Source organism: Malania oleifera, chromosome 12, assembly GCF_029873635.1.
Source record: "Malania oleifera isolate guangnan ecotype guangnan chromosome 12, ASM2987363v1, whole genome shotgun sequence".
In the NCBI taxonomy this organism is placed as follows: Eukaryota; Viridiplantae; Streptophyta; class Magnoliopsida; order Santalales; family Ximeniaceae; genus Malania; species Malania oleifera.
The window spans coordinates 41,217,245-41,241,855 of NC_080428.1; the positions used below are offsets into that span (position 1 = coordinate 41,217,245).

At 34.2% G+C, this 24,611-nt stretch overlaps 1 protein-coding gene across 3 annotated transcripts; it reads left to right on the forward strand.

Moving 5' to 3' along the window:
• The first annotated feature begins 17,929 nt into the window (after window positions 1-17,929).
• LOC131145073 (LRR receptor-like serine/threonine-protein kinase FLS2) lies at window positions 17,930-23,936 on the forward strand. 3 transcript variants are annotated; one of them, XM_058094132.1, is made up of 3 exons: window positions 17,930-18,632; window positions 18,883-21,567; window positions 23,443-23,936. In XM_058094132.1, the coding sequence occupies exons 2-3, from the start codon at window positions 19,323-19,325 to the stop codon at window positions 23,823-23,825; spliced, it is 2,628 nt and encodes an 875-aa protein (XP_057950115.1). In that variant the 5' UTR covers window positions 17,930-18,632; window positions 18,883-19,322; the 3' UTR covers window positions 23,826-23,936. The 3 variants fall into 3 exon arrangements, with proteins under 3 accessions (XP_057950115.1, XP_057950114.1, XP_057950113.1); XM_058094131.1 differs by having other exon boundaries at window positions 17,930-18,608; XM_058094130.1 differs by lacking the exon at window positions 17,930-18,632 and having other exon boundaries at window positions 18,807-21,567.
• Window positions 23,937-24,611: the final 675 nt, after the last annotated feature.

Consider the following 24,611-nt stretch of genomic DNA (forward strand, 5'->3'; position numbering starts at 1 on the left):
TAACGATGTATATGTATAGACACTTTCAAAATCAATCTTTTAATCAAAATAGGTTTTTCAATAATAAGCTCTATGGACAATATATATGTATATTTATATACCCTTGAATCAACAACCAATCCGCTGATCTAACAAAAACGTTCTCAAGTAATGATCTTTTCAAAAATCAATTTTTATATGTTTACGCACACTCAAGATCAAAACTTTTCTAATGATAATCATGAGCACGTAATGAGATGAGAAGTTCTTAAGAATAATAACTTGAAAGATCAAACCTCAATACTGGATTGAAGTACAGTTGAATTAATGAATGCCCTTTGATTTTCGAAATAGATTTGCCCAAAGGCAATGAAAGTAGAATGACGCGCAGACAATCAGCTCAAGTTTTTCTACAATCTTGCAATACGATGTGTTCTTCTCTTGTTGTGTGTCTTAGATTTTGTTTAGGGTTTAGATATTTAGAATATATAGTGTCTTACCCTTAGAATTGATCTCAACTATTGGATCAATAAATTAGCTCGCGAGTTCTTTTAATGAAAATCACAATTTTAAGTTTCCCGCAAGTTCAGGCGCCTGAGGGGTGAAGTTCAGGCGACCGAAGTCATTAACCCTTTAAAAAAATAGCTTGGAATACAGGGTCAGGCGCCTAAAGAGGGTAGTTCAGGCTCCTGAAGTGGGTTCAGGCACCTGAGGTTCCAAGGTCAGGCGACCAAGGTGCCTCGACCACTTTCTGTGTTTTCTCATTAATTCTTCAAGCTATCAAACTTAATCTTCAGGCTCCTGAAGAAATTCTTTAGGCTACTAAGGTGGAGTTCAGGCTACCGAAGTTCCCCTTTTTAATTTCTTTTTCTAATTTCAAAAAAAATCTTTGCTATTTTTCTTGGGCCTTTTATAAACCATATTTTCCATGATTTCAAAAACATTTCTAGGTCCATGAATGTCCCCTACAGATATATATATATATATATGAAATGCATGAATCCTAAAGTCTTTCTAAGTTATGTTGAGCCTCAAATTAAATTATATGATAATGTAGGTACATGAGTTCTAAATACTCATTCCCAAGATGTTCTTGAACTTTGCCGCTTGCATCTTGATCCTTTTACTCTTTGAGTTCCATGGATCTTACCAAGATTTGTTAGCTTTACTTGAAGACTTCCATGACTCGTTATCCTTCCGTGCATGCTTAATATAGATCCTATAGTTCCTATTCACAAACTCCATGCACAGATCAAATACCAAGTGATTTGTCATTATCAAAAACGGATTGGACTCGTAGAGTCAACAATCTCCCCCTTTTTGATGATGACAAATGCAAAAGCAAAAATATTTAATGGGTTACACCTAACAAGGCTCCCCATTAATTAATGCATCAAATATTCAATGAGTGACAATATCCTCATATTCATATACAAAGTGTTTAGCCCGAATCCAAATGAAATATGAAATATGCTCATGATGAATATGTTATGCTTATAATAAATATGCTCATGATGTTTCAACCATGACATAAAAAAAAAACTTTTTTTCCCCCTTTGCATATCTCCCTATTGCAATTACTTTTACCAACATTCTTTACTTCCATTTTATTATTTTTGCTTCCAAATTTTCTCTTCCTTTTGACATCAACAAAATGGTGTAAACAAATAAAGCATGAGTAGACATACCCTTATATTCTTCTCCCCTTAGAGATCTTAAGGTTTTGAATGTGTCCAATTGCTGATTAATGCAATACCAAGTGATTATATTGTAAATGATGTTGCTCCCCTTGAATTATATCATCTAACATGATTCTAAGCAACCTCTCAACTATGCATAAGACCTAATTCACGCCTAATTTAGATAAACCTATCCTCCGCAAGTGGTTTCGTGAATATATCTGCCCATTGTTCATCCATGCATACAAACTCTAATGTTACATCCCTTTTTTGCACATGGTCACGAAGAAAGTGATGTCATATTTCTATGTGCTTAGTTTGTGAATGTAATATGAGATTCTTTGAGATATTTATTGCACTTGTTTTATTGCATCTTATAGGGATTGTTTCATAACTTAATCCAAAATCCTTCAGTTGTTGCTTCATATAAAGCGTTTAAGCACAACAACTACGTGCTGCTATGTATTCAGCCTCAGCTGAGGAAAAAGCAATTGAATTTTGTTTCTTGGAAAACCAAGAGACCAAGGAGTGTCCTAAGAAATGACAAGTACCACTAGTGCTCTTCCTATCTACTTTGCTACTCGCAAAATCAGCATTTGAATAACTAAGAATTTCAAATGATGTATACTTAAGATACCATAACCCAATGTCTATGGTTCCTATTAGATATCTAAGTATCCGTTTAACAGCTAGCAAATGAGACTCTTTTGGAGTAGACTGAAATATTGCGCACAAACATACACTAAACATTATATCTGGTCTACTGGCATTCAAGTATAACAAGCTACCTATCATTCCACGATATAGCTTGATGTCTACAGATATACCTAGTTCATCTTTGTCTAATTTCAATGAAGCGCTCATAGGTGTACCTAGTATCTTCCTTCTTCCATATTAAACTTTTTGAGTAAGTCTCTAATATACTTTGATTGATTTATGAATATTCCATGATTTGTTTGTTTGATCTGAAATCCTAGGAAGAAATTTAGTTCACCCATCATGCTCATCTCAAATTCATTTTGCATGGTATTGGCAAATCCATTACACAATTCTTTATCTGTAGTGCCAAATATGATGTCATCTACATATACTTGGACTAGGATAATATCATCTTTCTTAGACTTTATGAATAGGGTTGTATCTATCTTTCCTCTTATAAATCCATTTTCTAATAGAAAACCGCTTAGCCTTTTATACTAAGCTCTAGGAGCTTGCTTTAAACCGTACAAGGCTTTTGTCAGTCTATAAACATGATCTAGATTCTTATGGTTTCCAAAACCTGGGGGTTGTTCTACATACACTTCTTCATTTTTTTAGCCATTTAAAATTGCACTTTTGACGTCCATTTGATAGAACTTGAAATCCTTAAAAGCTGCATATGCTAAGAGCATTCATATGGCTTCCATCCTAGCTACAAGGGCAAATGATTCTTCAAAATCTATGCCTTCTTCGTGATTATATCCCTGAGCTACTAATCTAACCTTATTTCTCACAACTACTCCATGTTCATCTTTCTTATTCTTTCATATCCATTTGGTCTCTATAATTGACTTATCCTCTGGTTTGGGAACTAAAGTCCATACTTTGTTTCATTCAAATTGATTTGATTCTTCTTGCATGGACAGCACCCAAGATTCATCCTCTATAGTTTCAGTCACATTCTTAGGTTCTTCTTGAGATAAAAATGCACAATGACTAATCATGTTCCTAAGAGAGGAGCGAGTGGTTGCTCCACGTAATGGTTCACCTAGTATTTGATCTATGGGATGATTCTTTATGTATTTCCATTCTCTAGGTGGTTCATTAGCCTCATTTGTAGTTTGATCAATTTCAATGGATGGTTCTTTAAGTTCATTTTCTTTTCTGAATCATTCTCAATTGATAGTTCTTCTAGTTCCTTGTTTAATTCAGGTTCATCTTCATCAGTTCTTTTGGAGAAAGGATTTGACTCATTGAACACTACATGGATAGATTCTATGATCGTCAATGTTCATTTTTTATAAACTCTACAAGCTTTACTATCTAAGGCATACCATAGGAAGATACCTTCATCTGATTTCACATCAAACTTTCCTAGATGTTCATTGTCTCTAAGTACAAAACACTTACAGCCAAAGACATGAAAATATGATATGTTTGGTCTATGGCCATGACATGAAAATATGATATGTTTGGCCTATGACCCTTCCATAATTCATAAGGACTCTTATTAAGTGATGGTCTAATCAGAACTCTATTTAGCACATAGCAGGCGGTATTCACTGCCTCGGCGTAGAAATATTTAGGTAATTTATGTTCGTTAAGCATAGTTCTGGCCATTTCTTATATAGACCTATTCTTCCTTTCAACTACATCATTCTGTTGTGGTGTTCTGGGAGCTAAAAAATTATGGGCAATTCCTAATGAATTACAATAGTCTTCCATGCCTTGATTTTTAAATTCTCTACCCCTATTGCTTCAAATTTTAGTAATTGTATATCCCTTTTCATTTTGTACCTTCTTGCACAGGTTTATAAATTTTTCACATGCTTCATCTTTATGACCTAAGAATGGTACCTATGTGTATCTTGAAAAGTCATCAACTATGACAAAAGCGTATGATTTTCCTCCTAAACTCTAAATTTGGTTTGGTCCAAGTAAGTCTAAGTGCAGCATTTGAAGTGGCCTAGTAGTGGAGATCTCTTTCTTCATTTTAAATCTTGTTCTTGCTTGTTTTCCAAGTTGGCATGCATCATAGATTTTATCTTTCACAAATTTAGTCTTAGGCAGTCCCTTAACTAAATTTTTCTTAACTAGTTTTGAGATTAAATCCATGTTTGCGTGTCCTAGTCTCCTATGCCAAATCCAACTTATTTCATTCATGACAGATAAGCATGTCACACTCTGTGAAGTTAAGTTATCAAAACTTGTGGTATATACGTTTTCATGATGCTTAGCAATGAACAGTATCTTATTATCAATTTTGTGTTCAACTATGCACTTGTCATGTTCAAATGATACTTTGCAACATTTATCACATAGTTGACTTATGCTCAATAAATTGTACTTTAAACCTTCAACTAATAAAACATCATCAATAATGAGTAAGGAATCATTACCGACTTTACCGACAACTGTGATCTTTCCCTTAGAATTTTCTCTAAAAGTAACAAACCCTTCATCCTTGGGTATGATGGATGTGAATTTTGCTTTATCCTTGGTCATGTGGCATGAGCATCCGCTATTCATATACCATTTATCTTTTGAGGATGCTGATCTTAAACAAATCTGCAAGACACAATTAAACAACTAGCTTTAGTACCCAAATTGTCTTGGGTCCAGGAGGGTTAGTACTAGATTGACCTTTGACCTTCCATACTTTCTTTATTTTTACATCTTAATTTTTGAAAGGACAGTCGAATTGTATGTGACCCAACCTTCTACATTTAAAGCATGTAGTATTTCTATAATGATTCTTAATTGGAACATATGACTTTGATTCTTTTGTAAAATACCCCATGTAAAGATGTCTTTTCTTTATATTTTCCTTACCATTAAAATCGAGCCCTTCCGTTTCAAGGGAATTTCTTTGAGATCTTAGGAGCTTTTCAAAATTTTTTTGCCCTTTAGTAAATTTACAAATAATTTCAGATTTATCTTTCAAATCCTTTTCTAACTCCTCAATTTTCAAATCTTTATCTTTTATGAAAGATGCATGGGATTCATTTTGGTGTTCAACTAGATTTGAAATTTTTTTGACTTTGCTTCTCAACTCATAAATTTTCTTTGTTTTCTTCTCAAGCATTTTAATAGTGTACAGGTATTCTTGTTTTAGTTCATCATATGAAATCATATCATTTTCATTTTCAGATTCATTAGAATAATATGAAGATGATGAAAAAGATGGTTGTACCTCAAGATTATCACGTGCCATTAGACATAGATTGGCAATCTCGTCATCGCTTGATTCAAATTCTGAACCACTAGTACTGTGTGTATCCCAACCGACTTTCAGCGTCTTCTTCTTTTTCTTTGAGCCTTTCATAAGCTTGGGGCACTCAGGCTTGATGTGTCTAACTTCTCGGCAGTTGTAGCATGTGGATGGATCCTCCTTCTGTTTCTTCATGCTTTGCTCTTCTCTGTTCGATTTAGAGTTCCTGAATTTTCTGTTGAATTTTTTGTTCTTCTTCAAGAACTTTCCCGAACTTCTTTGTTAGCAAGGTCATGTCATCATCAGTTTCGAAATCGCTTCCTTCACTTGAATAGCTTGATGATGCCCTAAGTGTAGTGACCTTTTTAGCTTTGCTTTGCTCATTTTTCCTCTTGTTTATTGCTAGCTCATAGGTGATGAGTGATCCAATGAGTTCATCCACCAACATCTCCTTGAGATTTCTCCCGTCTGCTATTGCCGTAGCTTTCGCTTCCCACACTGTAGGTAGTCCTCTGAGTATTTTCCTGATCAACTCATAAGTAGGGTAAGTTTTTCCAAGAGCATTTAAAGAGTTAATGATGTGTGTGAACCAAGTATACATGGATTGTATGGATTCATCAACCGTCATTTTAAATGCTTCATATTCACTAGTGAGCATGTCTATTCTACTATCCTTGACTTCCTTAGTGCCTTCATATGTAACTTCTAATTTTTCCCAAATTTCTTTAGCTGAGTTGCAGGCCATTACCCTATTAAATTCATTGACATCTAATGCAGAGAAAAGTAAGTTCATGGCAGTGGCATTGATTTGAACTGACTTCCAATCCTCTTCAGTATATTCATCTTCAGTTTTAGGTACATTAATCTTATCAATTACTTTCATGGGAATGTGATTTCCCTTAGTCACTATTTTCCAAACCTTCCAATCTACGTTCAGTAGATATATGCTCATCCTACATTTCCAGTAGGTGTAATTTACACCACAAAAAAGGGGTGGTCTAGTGGATGAGTGTCCCTCACCGAATGGAGTTACACCAATGTGTGTCATGTGATCATTTTACAATTTAACTATCAAGTCTATATAAACCCGCTCTGATACCAAATGTTGAATCAAGTGTAATCCCAAGAGGGGGGTGAATTGGGTATTTAAAAAATGTTTGACACTTATTTACCACTTAAACCCTTCTTATATATTTACCAATAAATTCTTGTCACTCAATTACTTAACTGTAAGACTATCCAACCTATGCATGCAACATACACAATTTTTACAGTGCTGAAAATAAAGAGTAAAAGGAAGAGAGAAGACAAACACATTTTTACGAGGTTCAGCCGACTTGGCCTACGTCCTCGCCTCGAGCAACCACTCAAGGATTCACTAAATCCCTGCTCCTTAAATTTGGACGAAGCTTCCCTTACAATCCGCTGCTTACAAGAGGCACAACTCCCTCCTACTCTGCTGCTTACAAGAGATACAACTCTCTCCTCACACATTGGTTCACACACTGAACCGTGTATACAATAGAATCTAAAAAGTAACACTCAAAACAATGCTTCTAACAAAAGTTTGTGAGTACAATTCAATTTCCTAGAACATTAACATATGATATAACTTGAAGCTCAGAATGTATGAAAAACGATACAATCGTTTTATGTATGATATACTTTAACACACAAATCCTTATTTAACCAAAACTCCCAAGTAAAGATATATTTAAAATGTTCTGGAGTACACTAGGGTTCTTGGTTCACTTTGCAAAAATGTGCAAATATATTTGATGTGAACTTATAAAAAACAAAAAAAATTTGTCTTGAATATTTAATCACTTAAAATCCCAAAGTTTTTCTTTCATGCATTTAATCACAAAATGAGTAAATTGTTTTTCAGAAAATATCCCTCAATAGAATATATAGTTATAAGTACCAAAGATATTTAATCAAGCGTTAATATATCTAAAATATAGATCTTTTAGCAAACACACTTGAATCAAACCTATCAATTAATCACACACCCTAAATCAAGTAATGATCATGTTTAGAATAACGATGTATATGTATAGACACTTTCAAAATCAATCTTTTAATCAAAATAAGTTTTTCAATAATAAGCTCTATGGACAATATATATGTATATTTATATACCCTTGAATCAACAACCAATCAGCTGATCTAACAAAAACGTTCTCAAGTAATGATCTTTTCAAAAATCAACTTTTATATGTTTACGCACACTCAAGATCAAAACTTTTCTAATGATAATCAAGAGCACGTAATGAGATGAGAAGTTCTTAAGAATAATAACTTGAAAGATCAAACCTCAATACTGGATTGAAGTATAGTTGAATGAATGAATGTCCATTGATTTACGAAATAGATTTGCCCAAAGGCAATGAAAGTAGAATGACGTGCAGACAATCAGCTCAAGTTTTTCTACAATCTTGCAATACGATGTGTTCTTCTCTTGTTGTATGTCTTAGATTTTGTTTAGGGTTTAGATATTCAAAATATATAGTCTTACCCTTAGAATTGATCTCAGCTGTTGGATCAATAAATTAGCTTGAGAGTTCTTTTAATAAAAATCACAATTTTAAGTTTCCCGCAAGTTCAGGCGCCTGAGGAGTGAAGTTCAGGCGACCGAAGTCATTAACCCTTCAAAAAAATAGCTTGGAATACAGGGTCAAGCGCCTAAAGAGGGTAGTTCAAGCTCCTGAGGTTCCAAGGTCAAGCAACTGAGGTGCCTCGGCCACTTTCTGTGTTTTCCCATTAATTCTTTAGGCTACCGAACTTAATCTTCAGGCTCCTGAAGAAATTCTTTTAGCTACTGAGGTGGAGTTCAGGCTACCGAAGTTCCCCTTTTTAATTTCTTTTTCTAATTTCAAAAAAAAATTTTTGCTATTTTTCTTGGGCCTTTTATAAACCATATTTTCCATGATTTCAAAAATATTTCTAAGTCTATGAATGTCCCCCATAGATATATATATATATATATATATGAAATGCATGAATCCTAAAGTCTTTCTAAGTTATGTTGAGCCTCAAATTAAATCATATGACAATGTAGGTATATGAGTTCTAAATACCCATTCCGAAGATGTTCTTGAACTTTACCACTTACATCTTGATTCTCGTACTCTTTGAGTTCCATGGATCTTGCCAAGATTTGTTAGCTTTACTTGAAGGCTTCCATGACTCATTATCCTTTCATGCATGCTTAATATAGTTCCTGTAGTTCCTATTTACAAACTCCATGTACAGATCAAATACCAAGTGATATGTCATTATCAAAAACAGATTTGACTCATAGTGTCAACATAGTGTGCTTTATATTGAAAAATATATTTGAAGAAATATTTGTTTATGAGATAGTGATCTTTGTTGCAATATTCATTCACTCATATATTATTTTCTGAATACAAAGATTACACATCTTTTGCAAATCAAACATATACATGATTTGATATTTACATGCTTGAGACATCCTGTTGATTGAAATATTTGAGACTTAATATCTTTGTGTGAGCTATTAGAATGAACACATATTGTAATACAAAGATTATACTAGTTGACACTCTCAGGTACTTATTACACTGATAGAAAATACTTTGAGAGTTGAAATATTGAACCACACTGAGCTTACATATTAAATCATATTGTGGTGTATGTAATTGCGCGTATTTGGGTACATATCTTCTTTACACAAAAGCACAATCACTGTACCAGTTGATTGTAATATACATCTATTGTATTTCTAGGCACGGTCCTGAAGAGGGAGACTAGTCCTGGAATAGTCCCGGATTGGCTTAGATCCGGCTAGGAAAGCTAGGTGCGCCATCCTATTAAGGCGTGTAGGTTGAGGTGAGCCCCACTAATTGACCTGGTTAGGATTGAGATCAGCCCTGTGCTAATTGACCTGGTTGTAATCGGTGCCGCTTCACCTTTAAGTGAGCCATTAATGGAATCCTCGGGCTTACGAGCTAGAGGCGGGAACATAGGCACAGTTGGTCGAACCCCGATAACATATCGTGTGTTTGTTTATATTTCTGCACTTTATATTTACCGCACGTGTATGTTATTATGTGAATGATGCGCTTGATTTAAATTTCCGTATATTATATTTATCGGTGTATTTGAAATTGTATAGAAAGACCCTAGGTTGTAATATTCTACTGACATCTAGTTCAACCTAGGAGAAAAGTTTAAAATTCCAATTCACCCCCCCTCTTGGGAATACACCAATTCTAAAAGTATGTAGACAACTTGTTCAAATGACAAGTTCGGTCAATACTTTGCCACAAACTGGGGCAGAAGATATCATTCGGGGAAAGGATTTTTTAGCCTTAGTTTCCTTGTTCTTGTTGAAACTTGAATCCTTAGCCTACATTTCGTCTCGTGTTTTAAAGTCCACCCTGAGATTGGAATATTGATCAGACTACTTAATGAGACACTAGTTCTAATCCAAGATAGGAAGCTTGAAATAAGTCATGGAACACAGCGCAAGAAATAATCTCTGAATGGTGATACAATGGGGGAGTTATGGTTAGGAGGCTGATACAAAAAAACAAAAAAACAAAAAAAAACCAAAAAAAAGAAAGAAGGAAGGTTTGCCCATTGATATGATTCTCTAAGCTAGCAAAGTTACATTAGTGTCAAAGTACATGTAAAATTTATCTCCTATTTAACAAGCACAGAAAATCAAGCAAAGACAAGCAAGTTTGTACATTCCATCCATATTCCTATTGAGATTGAGTTATCTGATTGCATGCTTATTTATTTAAATTTCAAAGAGATTTTAAAACATTAAGGATGCAATCCAAAGAACGTCCTTGTGGAGAAAATGTAAAATGGATAGGATAAGCTACAAATGCATCTACTAGGGCAAGTGTCATGTCGAGTTTCAGAGGACGCATTCAGGGACATCTATATTAGATAGGAATTCGAAAATATGGCCAATATCAGAATTTGGTTTGTTATGGTCTCGTTGGGAAATTGGCGCGTCATCATGTATTATATATAAAAAAAAAAAAAAACCTTCTTACTCTTCCAAGCTTGAAAAGAAGACGGATAGTCAAAGAGTTTCAAGATCGCTAGTAGGCTTCTTGTAAAGAAGGTCCCCATTGGGAATATACGTTGTAGGTAGAATCAGTCACCGAATAATCTAACTGGGGCAAATTTCATGATAAGTTTCATGTGAGTCGATTCAAAGATTTGCTTATTCAAGAGGAATTTAACAACATGATATTAAACAGTTACTGATACATTTAACTTAGGCAAATTTCAAGTTGAGTTTCAGTGGAACCCATTCAAACACCTTCTTATCAGATTGGAATATGAAAACAGGGACAAGATCAGTTATAGATCCATTCAACTGGGCCATATTTTGTGGTCGAGTTTCATTTAAGACAAGTTCACCACCTCCATTAAGAAAATCGAGCCAAGATCAGTTATAGATCCATTCAATTAGGGCAACTTTCAGGTTGAGTTTCAAGGGAACCGATTTAGGGACAATATAGCCGAGATCAGAGATTGAGTTGTTGATTATAGGCACGTTGGATAAAGAAAGTTCATGCGTCATTTTACAATTTATGCATTTCCATTGCATAAAAAGAAAAAGAGTACAAACATGTCATATCATGCAACATGCATACATATCCCCATGTTTTGGTATCATATCAAATAGCATGCATGCATCCCTGCATTCTAGGATGATAAGTAGCAACATGCATACACCACATAGCATCATTCGTTCACACTTGTCTCATCATCCTTGTTTAAGCAATCAATGTCTCGCTAAAAAATTGGGGCAACTGGCCCAAGTACAAATCGATCCTTTTACTCTGAGACTAAGCAATTGGCCCAGCTCGTAGTCAAGTCATCCACTCCGAAGCTAAGGCAATTGACCCTAGTCAAAATTTTAGCATCCACTTTGAAACTGGGGCACCAGCCTTTAAGACCAAATTAGGTCATCTAGCTCTCATGATCCTACACCCCAAGCATTCATCTTCAATTCGACAATTCATCTGGCTCTAAGGATCCTATACACGAGCATTCATCTTCAATTTGACAATTCATCTGGCTCTCGAGATCCTATACTTGAGCATTCATCTTCAATTCGACAATTCATCTATCTGGCTCTCGGGATCCTATACCCGAGCATTCATCTTCAATTCAACAATTCATCAGGCTCTCAGGATCCTATACGCAGGCATTCATCATCAATTCGGCAATTCATCAGGCTCTTGAGATCCTACACTCGAGTAGTCATTAGACTCTCAAGATCCTACACCAGAGTAGTCACTTCCTAAGTCATTGAGATCCTACACCCAGCACAAGTCCTCCTCAAAAGCGTTGCTAACTAGGATTCTACACTCGAACCTTCATTAACCATTGGTCCATAAGTCCAATCAAACAGTCAATAGACTCTCAGAATCTTACATCTTAGGAGTCATCAAGATCCTACACTCGAGCAATTAGCAGACTCTCAGAATCCTACATCTAAGAAGTCCTCGAGATCCTACACTCGAGCAATCAACAAACTCTCATAATCCTACATCTGAGAAGTCCTCGAGATCCTACACTCAAGCAATCAGAAAACTCTCAGAATCCTACATCTGAGAAGTTCTCGAAATCCTACACTTAAGCAATTAGCAGACTTTCAGAATCCTACATTTGAGAAGTCCTCGAGATCCTACACTCAAGCAATCAGCAGACTCTCAGTATCCTACATCTGAGAAGTCCTCAAGATCCTACACTCGATCAATCAGCGGACTCTCGAAATCCAACATCTGAGGAGTCCTTGAGATCCTACACTTGAGCAATCAACAGACTCTCAAGATCTTGGGACCCTACACCCGATTGATTATCCCTAGTGAAGTAACTATTTTTTAGAGATTTATGATCTTACACTTGAGTAGTCAAACATTCAAAGGATCTTGGGACCCTACACCTGATTGATCATTCCTAATGGAGTAACCATTTTTCAAAAACTTGGGACCCTACACCTGAATACTCAAGATCTTACACCCCGATTGATCATTCCCAATGGAGTAACCATTTTTCAAAGAGTCAGGACCCTACACCTAAATACTTGGGATACACCCGATTGATCATTTCTTAATGGAGTAACCATTTTTCAAAGACTCAATACCCTACACCTGAATACTCAGGATCTTACACTTGATTGATCATCCCCAATGAAGTAACCATTTTTCAGAGATTATATCCACTAACTTCCTAGAGAATTGCGCCACATTCCCATTTTTCCCAGTTTAAATTTTCTGATCCCTACTGGTTGATTTGAAAGCTTTAGGCAGTTGTTCGGTCTGGTTAAAATAGGAGTCTTTTATCTTTAGAGGCTTGTTGCTGCAAATAACGTAGGAGAGTTCCTACTGTTATATTGAAGCAACGAAGCCTACAAAGAGGGACTGTTGTAGACACCCTGATTTTAATTAGGTCGGGTTGGAAAGACCCTTCGTAATAAAAGTTGAATTTGTATCTCGGGAATAGAAGGATCCGATTAAGTCCAAGTATTTTAAAATTGAGTCCCAAAATTTTTAATTAGTGTTTTAGATATTTTTATATTAAGTCCCAATATTTTTAAATTAAGTACTAGGTGTTTATAAATTGGAGTCCTAGTTATTTTAATTTTTGAGTCTCGGTTATTTATTTTTGGGTTGTGGTTATTTAAAAAAAATAAAAAAGTTGAGTTCCTTTTATTTTTTAGTCATTAAATTGAGTTCGGGTCCTTTTTTTCCCAAGAAATCGTGTTTGGTTTTTTTTCCCAGGCCTATCCTTAGTTGATTGGAGGAATGAAATTAAAATAGAGAGGCTTTTGTTGCATGGGCCATGCAGCCCATGGAAAAGGAAAGAAAGGGGCTGCATTCTCCAAAATGAATTAGGGTTTATTTTAGGGTTTTGAAGTGCTACAAAGTGGGCTAGAGGCTGAATAAAGCAAGGGAACACGACCATGGGAAGAGGAAGAAGAAGAAGAAGAAGAAGAAGAAGAAGAAGAAGAAGTAGAAGAAGAAGAAGAAGAGTAGCAGCAATACAACATCATCGACGCCTGCGCAATCAGTTTGATGAAGCCAATCGAACGGTGGTTTCTCATCCGATCGAATTGAAATTTTACCAGGTTGTTCCTAACTCATTAATTTTAATTTTCACCAATTTGATTTTTATTTAGAGCTTTTAAACATTGATTTTTATTTCTTGGACAGCAAACTTACCGCAACAACAACAGGCTTCTCGGTGCTGCGTGGACGACTTAATGAAGCCAATAGAATGGTGGCTTCTCATCCGATCAAATTGAAATTTTACCAGGTTGTTCCCGACTTACTAGTTTGAATTTTCACCTATTGGATTTTTATTTAGAGTTTTGAAACTTCTATTTTTATTTCTTGGACAGTCAACTTACTGCAACAGCAGCAGGATCGCCGATGCTGCGTGGTCGACTTAATGAAGCCAATTGAACATTGATTCCTCATCTGATCAAATTGGAATTTTTCTAGGCTATTCCTGACTCATTAAGTTTAATTTTCACTTATTGAATTTTTTTAATACTTTTAAGCTTCGATTTTTATTTCTTGGACAGCCAACTTACCGCAGCAGCAGCAGGTTCGCTGGTGCTACGTGGTTGACTTAATGAAGCCAATCGAATGGTGGTTTCTCATCCGATTGAATTGAAATTTTACCAGATCTTTCCTAACTCACTAATTTTAATTGTCACCAATTGGATTTTAATTTAGAGCTTTGAAGCTTCTATTTTTGTTTATTGATCAGTCGACTCACCGCAGCAGCGGTAAGTTGATCAACTCTTGCGCAGTCCACGTGATGTAGATAATCGGATGACGATTACTCGTCCGATGAAATTGAAATTTTTGCAGGTATTATGTTCACATTTATTTTATTAGGTATGTGAGTGCTTGGGTGTGTATTGTCTTTTTCTTGTTCTTTTTTGTATTTCATATTATTGTAGTTGTATTATTCAAGCCATAATTTATTTAGGGTGTTTATTACTATGTTTATTGTTTACATGTTATTTAGGGTTTTTGATTTATTTAGTATAGTTATAATGTTTATGGTTTATATTGTATGTAGGGTTTCGTTTATCATATGTGTTATTTTAGGGTTTTAATGGTATTTTTTGGATCTTAATTGTACATTTAGGGCTTTGATTATCATATGTTTTATTTAGGATTTGGTTGGTTTCTCACAATATTACTATTAATGGCAAGACCTTAGTTGTTTACATATATTGTACGTAAAGTATATTTATTTAAGGTTTGAATTGTTTATATATTATCATTTTTATGGATTAATTGTTTATATATATTGTACGTTAACTTTAGGGTTTGACTATTTTCACTATTGTAGAGTATTATTAATGTATGTTCTATGTTATTATAGTAAGTATGTTATTGCTTTAATTAGTGTATTATTATGATATGTGACTTATTATTATACTAAGAGGTGTTACATATATATACATATGTATATCAAGGTAAGTACTATTATCATAAAAGGTATGTCTTATTATTATATATATGGTAAGTTGTGTGTCATTATTATTATTAACATAGTATATGCTATTATCATGTACATACATTAAGATATTTGTTACTATTACATATTTTTAAAATTTTAGCATAGTATAGCTCGTTATGGTGTTGTTTGGTAATTTTAGTATTTAATTGTACTATATGTTTATACTTTATATTATGAATTGATGCCTTTATTTTTTTTAAGTAATTTTGTATTATATTATTATGTCTTTCGTGTGTATCCCTATGATTTCAAAAAATGAGTATGAGCTTTCGGGCTTCACGTACCCCAATTCTGAGGGAATATATAGTATATATATTTTTGTGTGTATTTCAAAAATTTAGTAAAAGAGAGTAATTTTAAAGATCTATTAAATTAAATTTGGGATAACTCTTAATTAATTAGGTACCGTTCGTAAGAACGAGCGCGTAGAGAGTGCTCGTACCTTCCCCTTGTGTAATCGAACTCCCGATCCTGGTTTTGGTAATGCAGACCAATTCTACCCTTAATTGGGTAGTAATCATGTGTTCTAATCACACTAAAAGGTTAGAGGCGACTCCATTACACCATTTTTTCCGAAAATTTAAACCACATTTTTTATTTTGCCACCTTGGGGCACACGTGCTCCGAGACATTGCGACACTACATACTACAAATATATGCAGATCCTTTGCTTGATCACCCTTGGACCCTCTCCATGCATGCACATAGTGGAAAATTGAATAAGAGACACCCTCTAATCCAAGGAAATGTTCCTCCTTTGATCATTTCTTTCCTTCACTTCTCTTTGTGCAATTTATCCCATTTGCGAGTCTTCTTCTATTTCATTTCATATTTTACACATTTGCAGTGGGTTTTGTGCATTTTCCTCTATCCTTATGTGGTATCTTACTTCAAGCTAGCCCTTACTTTCCTTTTAAAGTTTCATGCATTTATTTCATTCTATGTATGCATGAATATGCATGTCACATTTGTGTGTTATACATATGTATGTTTCTATGTTTAAAACTCTAAAAATAGCACATTAGAGTTTAGAATGTTGCATGATGAAGCAAGCATTGGTAAATTTAGAGCATATTTGTGTTTTCTTCATAAGCATGAAAATGTTTTTATAATGAATTTGCATGATTTTTCAAAAAAGTTTTCACATTTGCATGTTTGCATTTATGATTGGAATGCCATCTAAGAGTGTGTTAGAGTAGATAAATGCATTTAGCATCCAAATTTAAATGAGAATTGCTTGTTTTATTGAAATGGCTTGCAAGCGTTTATCCTCTAGCAAATGGATGGTTGTCTGGTAGTTATTGTTCATAGATGATTGACTGCCACATTAAGTGACGATCGACTAGCAAAATCAAAGCTTAGTTTTTTAGTTTTTTTTTAAGATTTATTTATTTATCTTTGATTTTGTAATTTCTGTGAGATTGAATCGAATCTTCTCGATCCTACATTTTTTCATTTTTATGAATTTTCTTCCTAAGAAAAAAATAAAAAATATATAATTTTTTAGAAAAAAGAAAAAGAAAAGATTTAAAGACACTATTCATGATCCAACTTTTGAATACGTTCCTAAAATAAATATTTTTTTTGTCGGAAAAATTAGTATTTTCAAGGAACCTATGTTGTACTTGTTTTACAGTTTTTCTTTCCAAAAAAAAAAAAAAAAGCCCAAAATCATTTTCTTTCTTTTATTTTCTAGAAAAATTGACTTTTAAAAACTATTCATGATGTGATTTTTGGATAGATTCCTAAAATCAAATTTCTTAAAAACAACATTCCAAGATGTCTTTTTAAAACAACATTCAAAGGATCTTTTCCTAAAAATTGTGATTTTCAAAAATTCAATTTATTATTCAAAAATTTCAAAAAATATATTTTTAATTCATTAAAAATAATTTTTTTGGAACTATATTGACTTGATCCCTTCGTGGGGTATGTAGGTAGCTTATAATTTTTAAAAGGGAATAGGCCTATACAGATTCCCAAAATAAAAATCATTTTCCTTTGTTTTTATGTGTGCTTGTTTTAGTTTGTGTTAAAAATAAATAAGGGAAAATGGGGAGGTAATTAAAGTAGTGGAGTCTCCATGAAGGTTATACCTCCATATAAATCCCGTAAAATATATCTTCATGATTTTGGGGTAACACGAAATTTTTAAATAAAATAATAAAATTTTACAATTTTGCTACAAGCGGTCCGCTATCCTTTATGGGGGCCTAGTTGACCGGTTCAACTCAACATGTGTGGTTGACCGATCTTAGTGAGTAGTCGACCGCTCCCTATTGCTTAATAATTTTTTTTTAATTTTCCATAAAAATATGCTTTTAAAAAATATATTTTATTAGGAGACATGGATACATATAATTTTGATAATTGTTCATAGAGCATGTGCTAATAGGGCAAATAATTGATTAATTCTTTGCTTAGAAAATTATATAGTTACCTTCCCTAGTCACAAATATATTTCTAAAATCAAATATTTTAAAAGTTTTTTTTTTTTCTAAATAATTGATTAATTCTTTATTCTAGGAAATTTGTTGGTTACCTTCCCTATTCACAAATGTATTTCTAAAATCAAATCTTTTAAAAGCTTTTTTGTTTAACTTTAACCTTTAAAAAATAAAATTAAAGTGATAACCACATTTTCAAATAAAATAGGTAAGTTAAGAAACAGATGGACTGGTTTTATCTATTTAACCATGTTTTTAAATTTGGTCGCAGCCAAAAATTGATCCTGATCACGACCATGACCACCTGATCACGATCCCTGATCACGACCGCCTGATCCAAATAGGTGTTTGTTGAAAGTCCCTCACCCATAATCTTACATTTACACCAACTTTGCATTTACACCCCGTGATGGTTCATCACTCTCATGATCAGCTCTCGGGCTCTTGGGCGATTGAACTTGGTTCAATAGATCATGGAATATGAGCAGTGAGTCAAGGCCGTGAACTTGTTTATCAATCTATTTATTAGTCTGTCTTGGTGGCCAGCGATATCTATGGAGCAACTAAATTGGAATCGATATACGTGAAGGAGACAATTTTTTTTTTTTGGTTTTGTTGGTGGAGGTGTCGATCTCATTTCCAAAGGGTAGAAAATCTTCAGTTGCCTGGCTACCAGCGCCTGCGCAGGAGAAACTAGAAAGGATAGAAAATCTTCAGATCGAAGCGAGAGAGAAGCAATAGACGTGAGACGTGAGACGTGAGAGCCATGCCGCGAAGAGACTATCGAGATTCCGAACTGGCGAGACAATAGAAAATTGGTGAAAGGAAAAAAGTTGGTGAAAAGGATTGGAATCCTTGAATTAGTCGACCATCTACGAACCCCCGACTTGCGCGTTCAGTGAGAGAGAGAGAGAGAGAGAGAAGCAGGGGGAGGAATTAGAGTGATAGATGGTTTTTTATTTCGGTCAGAAGAAATTCCAGAGGACTGCAGACTAGGAAATTGGGGATTCCCGAAAAGGCAGCAGGCAGAACCGGGTAAAACCCTCTTGTGAGGTATTCCACTCCTTTTCTTTACAGGTATAATATGCCCAATTATTTGTTTCATCCTTTTTGATCGACTGGTCAACATACTAGTAGAGGCCCTAAATATCATAATATTTATTTCCAATTTGGTTAATATTTTCCTGTTCAAATGTTGAATTAGTTAACGTTATATACACTTCTGCTCAACATTCATATTGTTCAGTTGCAATGGCTTCTCAATGTATTAAGTTGTTTATAATCCTTGTTTGTTATGTTTCTGCTTCATTTATGGTGCTTCCTGCAGAGCCCACTTCGGAGTTTGAAATTGAGGCATTGAAGGCCTTCAAGAATTCCATCACAAATGATCCGTTTGGGGCACTTTCAGATTGGACTGACACAAACCATCACTGTAACTGGTCTGGCATTGCCTGTGATCCTTCCTCAAATCATGTCATTTCTATATCCCTAGTTGGTAAGTACCTTCGAGGTAGCATCTCCCCATTCATTGGAAACATTGCCAGCCTCCAGGTTCTTGATTTATCTTCAAACTCTTTCACGGAGCACATCCCAACTCAGTTGGGGCATTGCTCTCAACTTCTACAGCTAACCCTCTATGAGAATTCTCTTCTTGGTCCCATCCCACTTGAATTGGGAAACCTTGGAAATCTGCAATCCTTGGATTTAAGCAGTAATTCCTTAAATGGAAGCATTCCTGAAAGCATTGGCAACTGCACATCCTTGAGAATGCTTGATGCCAGCGTCAATAAACTCAGTGGCGCAATCCCAGTTGGCATTACAAATTTGGCTAATCTCCTATCTTTGGACCTAAGTGGAAACAATTTATCAGGGAACATCCCTTGGGAAATTGGGAATCTATCAAATTTAGAGTTTCTTCAGTTGTCTAATAATATGCTCACCGGCAAATTTCCATCTGAGCTAGTTCATTGTAAGAAGTTAGTCACTCTAAACATGTATTGCAATTTCATCACCGGGATTATTCCATCAACTATCTGTTCACTTCAAAATTTGAAGAACCTATCTCTGGGTTACAACTATATTGAGGGATCCGTTCCCTCTTGTCTTTCCAACTGTACCCATCTTATCCAGATTGATTTGGGTGTTAACAGAATGATTGGGGAAATTCCTCAGGATTTAGGGAAGTTGCAGAACTTGACATACCTTATTCTTGCAGAGAATAACATGTCAGGGGAGATTCCAGACAACCTTTTTAACTGCTCAAGTCTATACAAACTTGATTTATCTGCAAATTATTTCAAAGGAATGTTGAGACCAGGTTTCGGCAAACTCTACAATCTACATATTTTAAAGGTCCACAGAAATTCATTGGTAGGGCAAATTCCACGGGAGATTGGCAATCTAAGTCAATTGATGTGCTTAGATCTTGCTACAAATAACTTTTCAGGTCTAGTTCCTCCTGAATTATCAAAACTTTCTCTCCTTCAAGGTCTTTTGTTGCATGATAACATGCTAGAAGGTGCAATTCCTGAGAAAATTTTTGAACTAACATGTTTGACTTATCTAGAGCTGCAAAATAATAGGTTCACGGGTGCCATCCCAGATGCAATTGCTAATCTTAAGGTGCTTTCAGACTTATACCTCAATAGAAACATGCTTAATGGGTCCATCCCAAAAAGTATGGCATATCTTAGTGGACTGGTGGCATTGGATCTTTCTCACAACCTTCTCACAGGATCCATTCCTGGATCTGTGATCGCAGGTATGAGAAGCATGCAGTTATACTTGAACTTCTCGTACAACCTTTTAACTGGAGCCATTCCAAATGAGCTTGGTATGTTGGAAATGGTACAAACCATTGACATCTCAAACAATAAACTTTCAGGAAGCATTCCTGAAGCAGTTGGAGACTGTAAAAATCTATTCTCACTTGATTTATCTTCCAATGAACTTTCTGGTGAAATCCAAGACACATTTTTTACAGAAATGGTTTTGCTTACTAGCTTGAACCTTTCAAGGAATTTGTTCAATTGTGGACTTCCTAAAAGTTTGGGGAATCTGATGCATCTTGTTTCCGTTGACCTTTCTCAGAATAGGTTCAATGGCATAATTCCTGAAAGCTTTGGCAGTCTCTCCTTCTTGAAAATTTTGAACCTTTCTTTCAATCAACTTGAAGGACCTATTCCAAATACTGGCATATTTAGAAATATCACTACATCCTATTTAGATGGAAACTTGGCTCTTTGTGGAGCTAAATTTCTAAATTATTGTAGAAATCAGAATGCTCCACATAGTTTCCCCAAGAAAATTATAATAATTCTAATAGCATTTGGGTTGGTTTTTGTGTTTGTTATTTCCCTCCTCATTGGTTACATTAAGATGCATGAAAAAGAAGGGGCTAAGAATCCAGAACCAAAGTATATTTCAGCATTAGCCCTTAAGAGATTTGACCAAAGGGATTTAGAAATGGCTACAGATTTATTTAGTGAAGATAACATCCTTGGAGCTAGCAATTTGAGCACAGTATATAAAGGCAAGTTGGAAAATGAGCAGATTATTGCTGTTAAAAAATTGAATTTGCACCAATTCGCGTCAAAGTACTTCAACAGAGAGATCAATACCCTAAGCCAGCTGAAGCACAGAAATCTAGTCAAGGTACTCGGTTATGCTTGGGAGAGTGGAAAGCTAAAGGCTCTAGTTCTAGAATACATGGAGAAGGGAAACTTAGAGAGTATTATCCACGAGCCTTGCATGGGTCATTCAAGGTGGACACTGTTAGAGAGAATCAATGTTTTTGCTTCTATTGCAAGTGCCTTGGATTACTTGCATTCAGGTTATCATGTCCCAATAGTTCACTGTGACCTAAAGCCTTCTAATATTCTTTTTGATGAAGACTGGGAGGTCCATGTTAGTGATTTTGGAACAGCTCAAATTCTCGGTGTTCACCTGCTAAATGGAAGCACTGTTTCCTCAGGTTTTGCATTTGAAGGCACTATAGGCTACCTTGCGCCAGGTAACATTTCACTGGCCATAGCTAGTTGTCATTCCAATACTTCATTTTTCTCTGTTGAAAATGTTTTTGCATGAAATACTTTTCTATGTTTTCAAGTTGTTAGGTAAACACCAAAGAAAATGATATACTACACAACTATGAATTAATTATGTGTTAACTAGTTATAGATATTTGTCTTATATTTATGAAGTTATAGATTCGTTAGTGGATATATAATATTTTCTTGTATTATCATTAGTTTTACTTCCCCTAGGGAATCTTTAGAATTCCCACTGCTTAGCTTTCAATTCGCCTCTGACCATCAAATGAAATGTGAATAACTCGTCCTCATAGAGATACTTTAGGACAATAAAGAAGTGCACATGAAAGTTCCCCCCCACCCTCCCCCTCCCCCTCCCCCCCAAATTTTATGTTAACTTTTAAAATGCCCTCACACTATATTTACTTTAATGTGTCATATATATATATATATATATATATATATATATATATATATATATATATATATATATTTTTTAAGAACAAATTTACTAAATATTATTTTTTTTTTCAAACAACTTACAATAATTCAAATTGTAATATCCAATGTTAAAAACATAAAAAATTTATAGAAGTAAAACCAAATATATCAACACGCATAAGGTGTGTACGGTTGCTAGTATTAGAATAAAGGTGATTGTTCCCTAAGTAATGGTTTAATGGTTAAGTTAATTGAACCTAGAAAAAATGTATTTTTTTTATTTCATAATCTAAGACTACACGTAATTATGACTAACAAATATTTTTTAACTACCTATAACTACAAATCTTTCTTTACGTTCTAACAAATATTTTATCATTACTTGATAATATTTGTCAAAAGCTTTCTTTACACTCATAACAAATATTTTATTTTTTTAATATCCTTAAATACCAAAATATAATTCTTAAATTTCAATAAAAAATCATCAGTAGCTGATCATATTTGTCCAACAACTTACAGTAATACACAGTGGATAGATGTTATAGTCCCACATTGAATGTGTACTAAGGAAATTTGACATTATAGGGATTGAGGATTTTGACTTCAACTGTGTGAGACGCCTTTTATAAGACAAATCTGTGAGGTTAGTGGGCCAAACCGGACAATATCTTACTGGAGTTAAATTCAAGAATATTACATTTAGTATCAGAGTCATCTTAGGGGTACTATAATGTGGGATCTTGCTTGGAGACACCCTGATGGGGACGTTAAATATTCGATACAATAGACAATAAATGTTAGAAACATAAAAAATAAAAAAAATAAAAAAAATAAATTAAATTATTAAATTGAATAAAAATTAAAAATTTAAAGGATGGATAAATATAGAAATATCCCATGACTAAATCAAAAGTCAAAATTATCTCAAAGCTACCTATATAACTCCTTAAAAACCCGATTACAAATTCTAATTAATTTTTTTCAATAAAAAGATTCAATATTACTTGGTGATATTTGTCGAGCGACTTACAATAATTCATAGTGGATTAGAGACTAAACAATAAAGACATAAGAATAATTTAATTGAATTATCAAAATAATAAAAAAGTGAAGAATTGATTAGTTTTATAAAAAGGATAATAGAAAAATACATTGCACATGCATTCCATGCATGATAGCTAGTGATGACAGTGAACATGTTATGTTGTCTTGTTTTGCAAATACTAGCTTATATGTTTATTGTTAGACTTGTGTTTTACCTATATATATATATATACTTATATAAGTTTAAATTAGCTTTGTGCAGATTTTATTTTGACTGCCCTAGCTACTTCTTATTTGTACATCATTTTTCGTTTTTACTTTGTTCTTTCTTAAGTATTGTTAAGTGACTTTGTTGTGTTTTTTCATAGAATTTGCGTACATGAGGAAAGTTACAACAAAAGTGGATGTATTCAGCTTTGGTATGATAGTGATGGAATTCTTAACTAAACAGAGGCCAACGGGGCTAACCCAAGATGATGGTTTGCCAATTACTCTGCGTCAACTGGTGGAGGAAACCCTTCGGTGCGGAATGAATCGACTTCTTGAAATTGTAGATGTGGATCTCGCTTCAAACATTTTCGATGAGAAGCATGTCGAAATAATTGAAGAACTCTTTAAACTAGCATTGTCATGCACCTGTCAAGAGCCTGAGGATCGACCGCATATGTATGAAGTATTATCTTTCTTATTGATGCTAAAAGTCGCATGTAGTGGTGTGAGATGGGACCAAAGCCATGAAACAATAACCTAGCATTCTAGTAACTCAGAGAAGATAGAAAACTCACTATTAAATTTGTCGTTGCTCATCCTTTTCGGGCTGAGCTATTGAATGTTTATGCAAGAGGCGGCAGACTTTCTTAAACTACAATAACCTCATGAGTTAAAACACTTGTGGAAGATTGGTTCAAATCAAGTCCTCTAATTATAAGGAAAAAAAAGACGTAATTGCTGAACTCAATTCACAATTAATCTCTAAATGAATTACTAATTTTTTTTTTTTATCGTATTGCTAACTAACTCATCATATTGAGAGGCATGAGATCATGAATGAAATATATAAAATTTAAACTGAGAAATTTGAGATAGTTCAACAATTGTGGCTAACAAGCCTGAGTTTCAAATTCAAAGGTAATATAATTCAACACATGACCTTCCCAAGCTTCCAATGTTATAATTGAAATCTTATTTTTATCATATCATTCCAGTATTCAACAATTCGTAAGTAAACCAATAAATATTGTAACCCTTTGTTAATTTAACTCAATGCTAGGTCAAAATCAAAGAAAATGTTTAATTGCAAATGCACATGAGCAAATATATATTTGGCAACTCTCCTACATTGAAGGTAAAAAAATCAACAGGATAAGACAATTTAGTTGCTTCACATCTTAATACTATTTTTAGCCTTTTCTCATTTAAAATTAAATTAAAATGCTATCATTTGTTTTCTAAATATAAAAAACATCACCTAGAAAGGAAGAAAAAATGTCACATAATTTAAAAAAAATATATGCATAAGAAAAGCAACTGATTAGTA

What these genes read in the sequence shown, in the direction of transcription:
- LOC131145073 (XM_058094130.1), top strand. Translation starts at nt 18,807, where the DNA reads ATGGCTTCTCAATGTATTAAGTTGTTTATAATCCTTGTTTGTTATGTT. An exon ending in TATAGGCTACCTTGCGCCAG is followed by an intron (nt 21,568 to 23,442) that starts GTAACATTTCAC and finishes GTTTTTTCATAG; the next exon opens with AATTTGCGTACATGAGGAAA.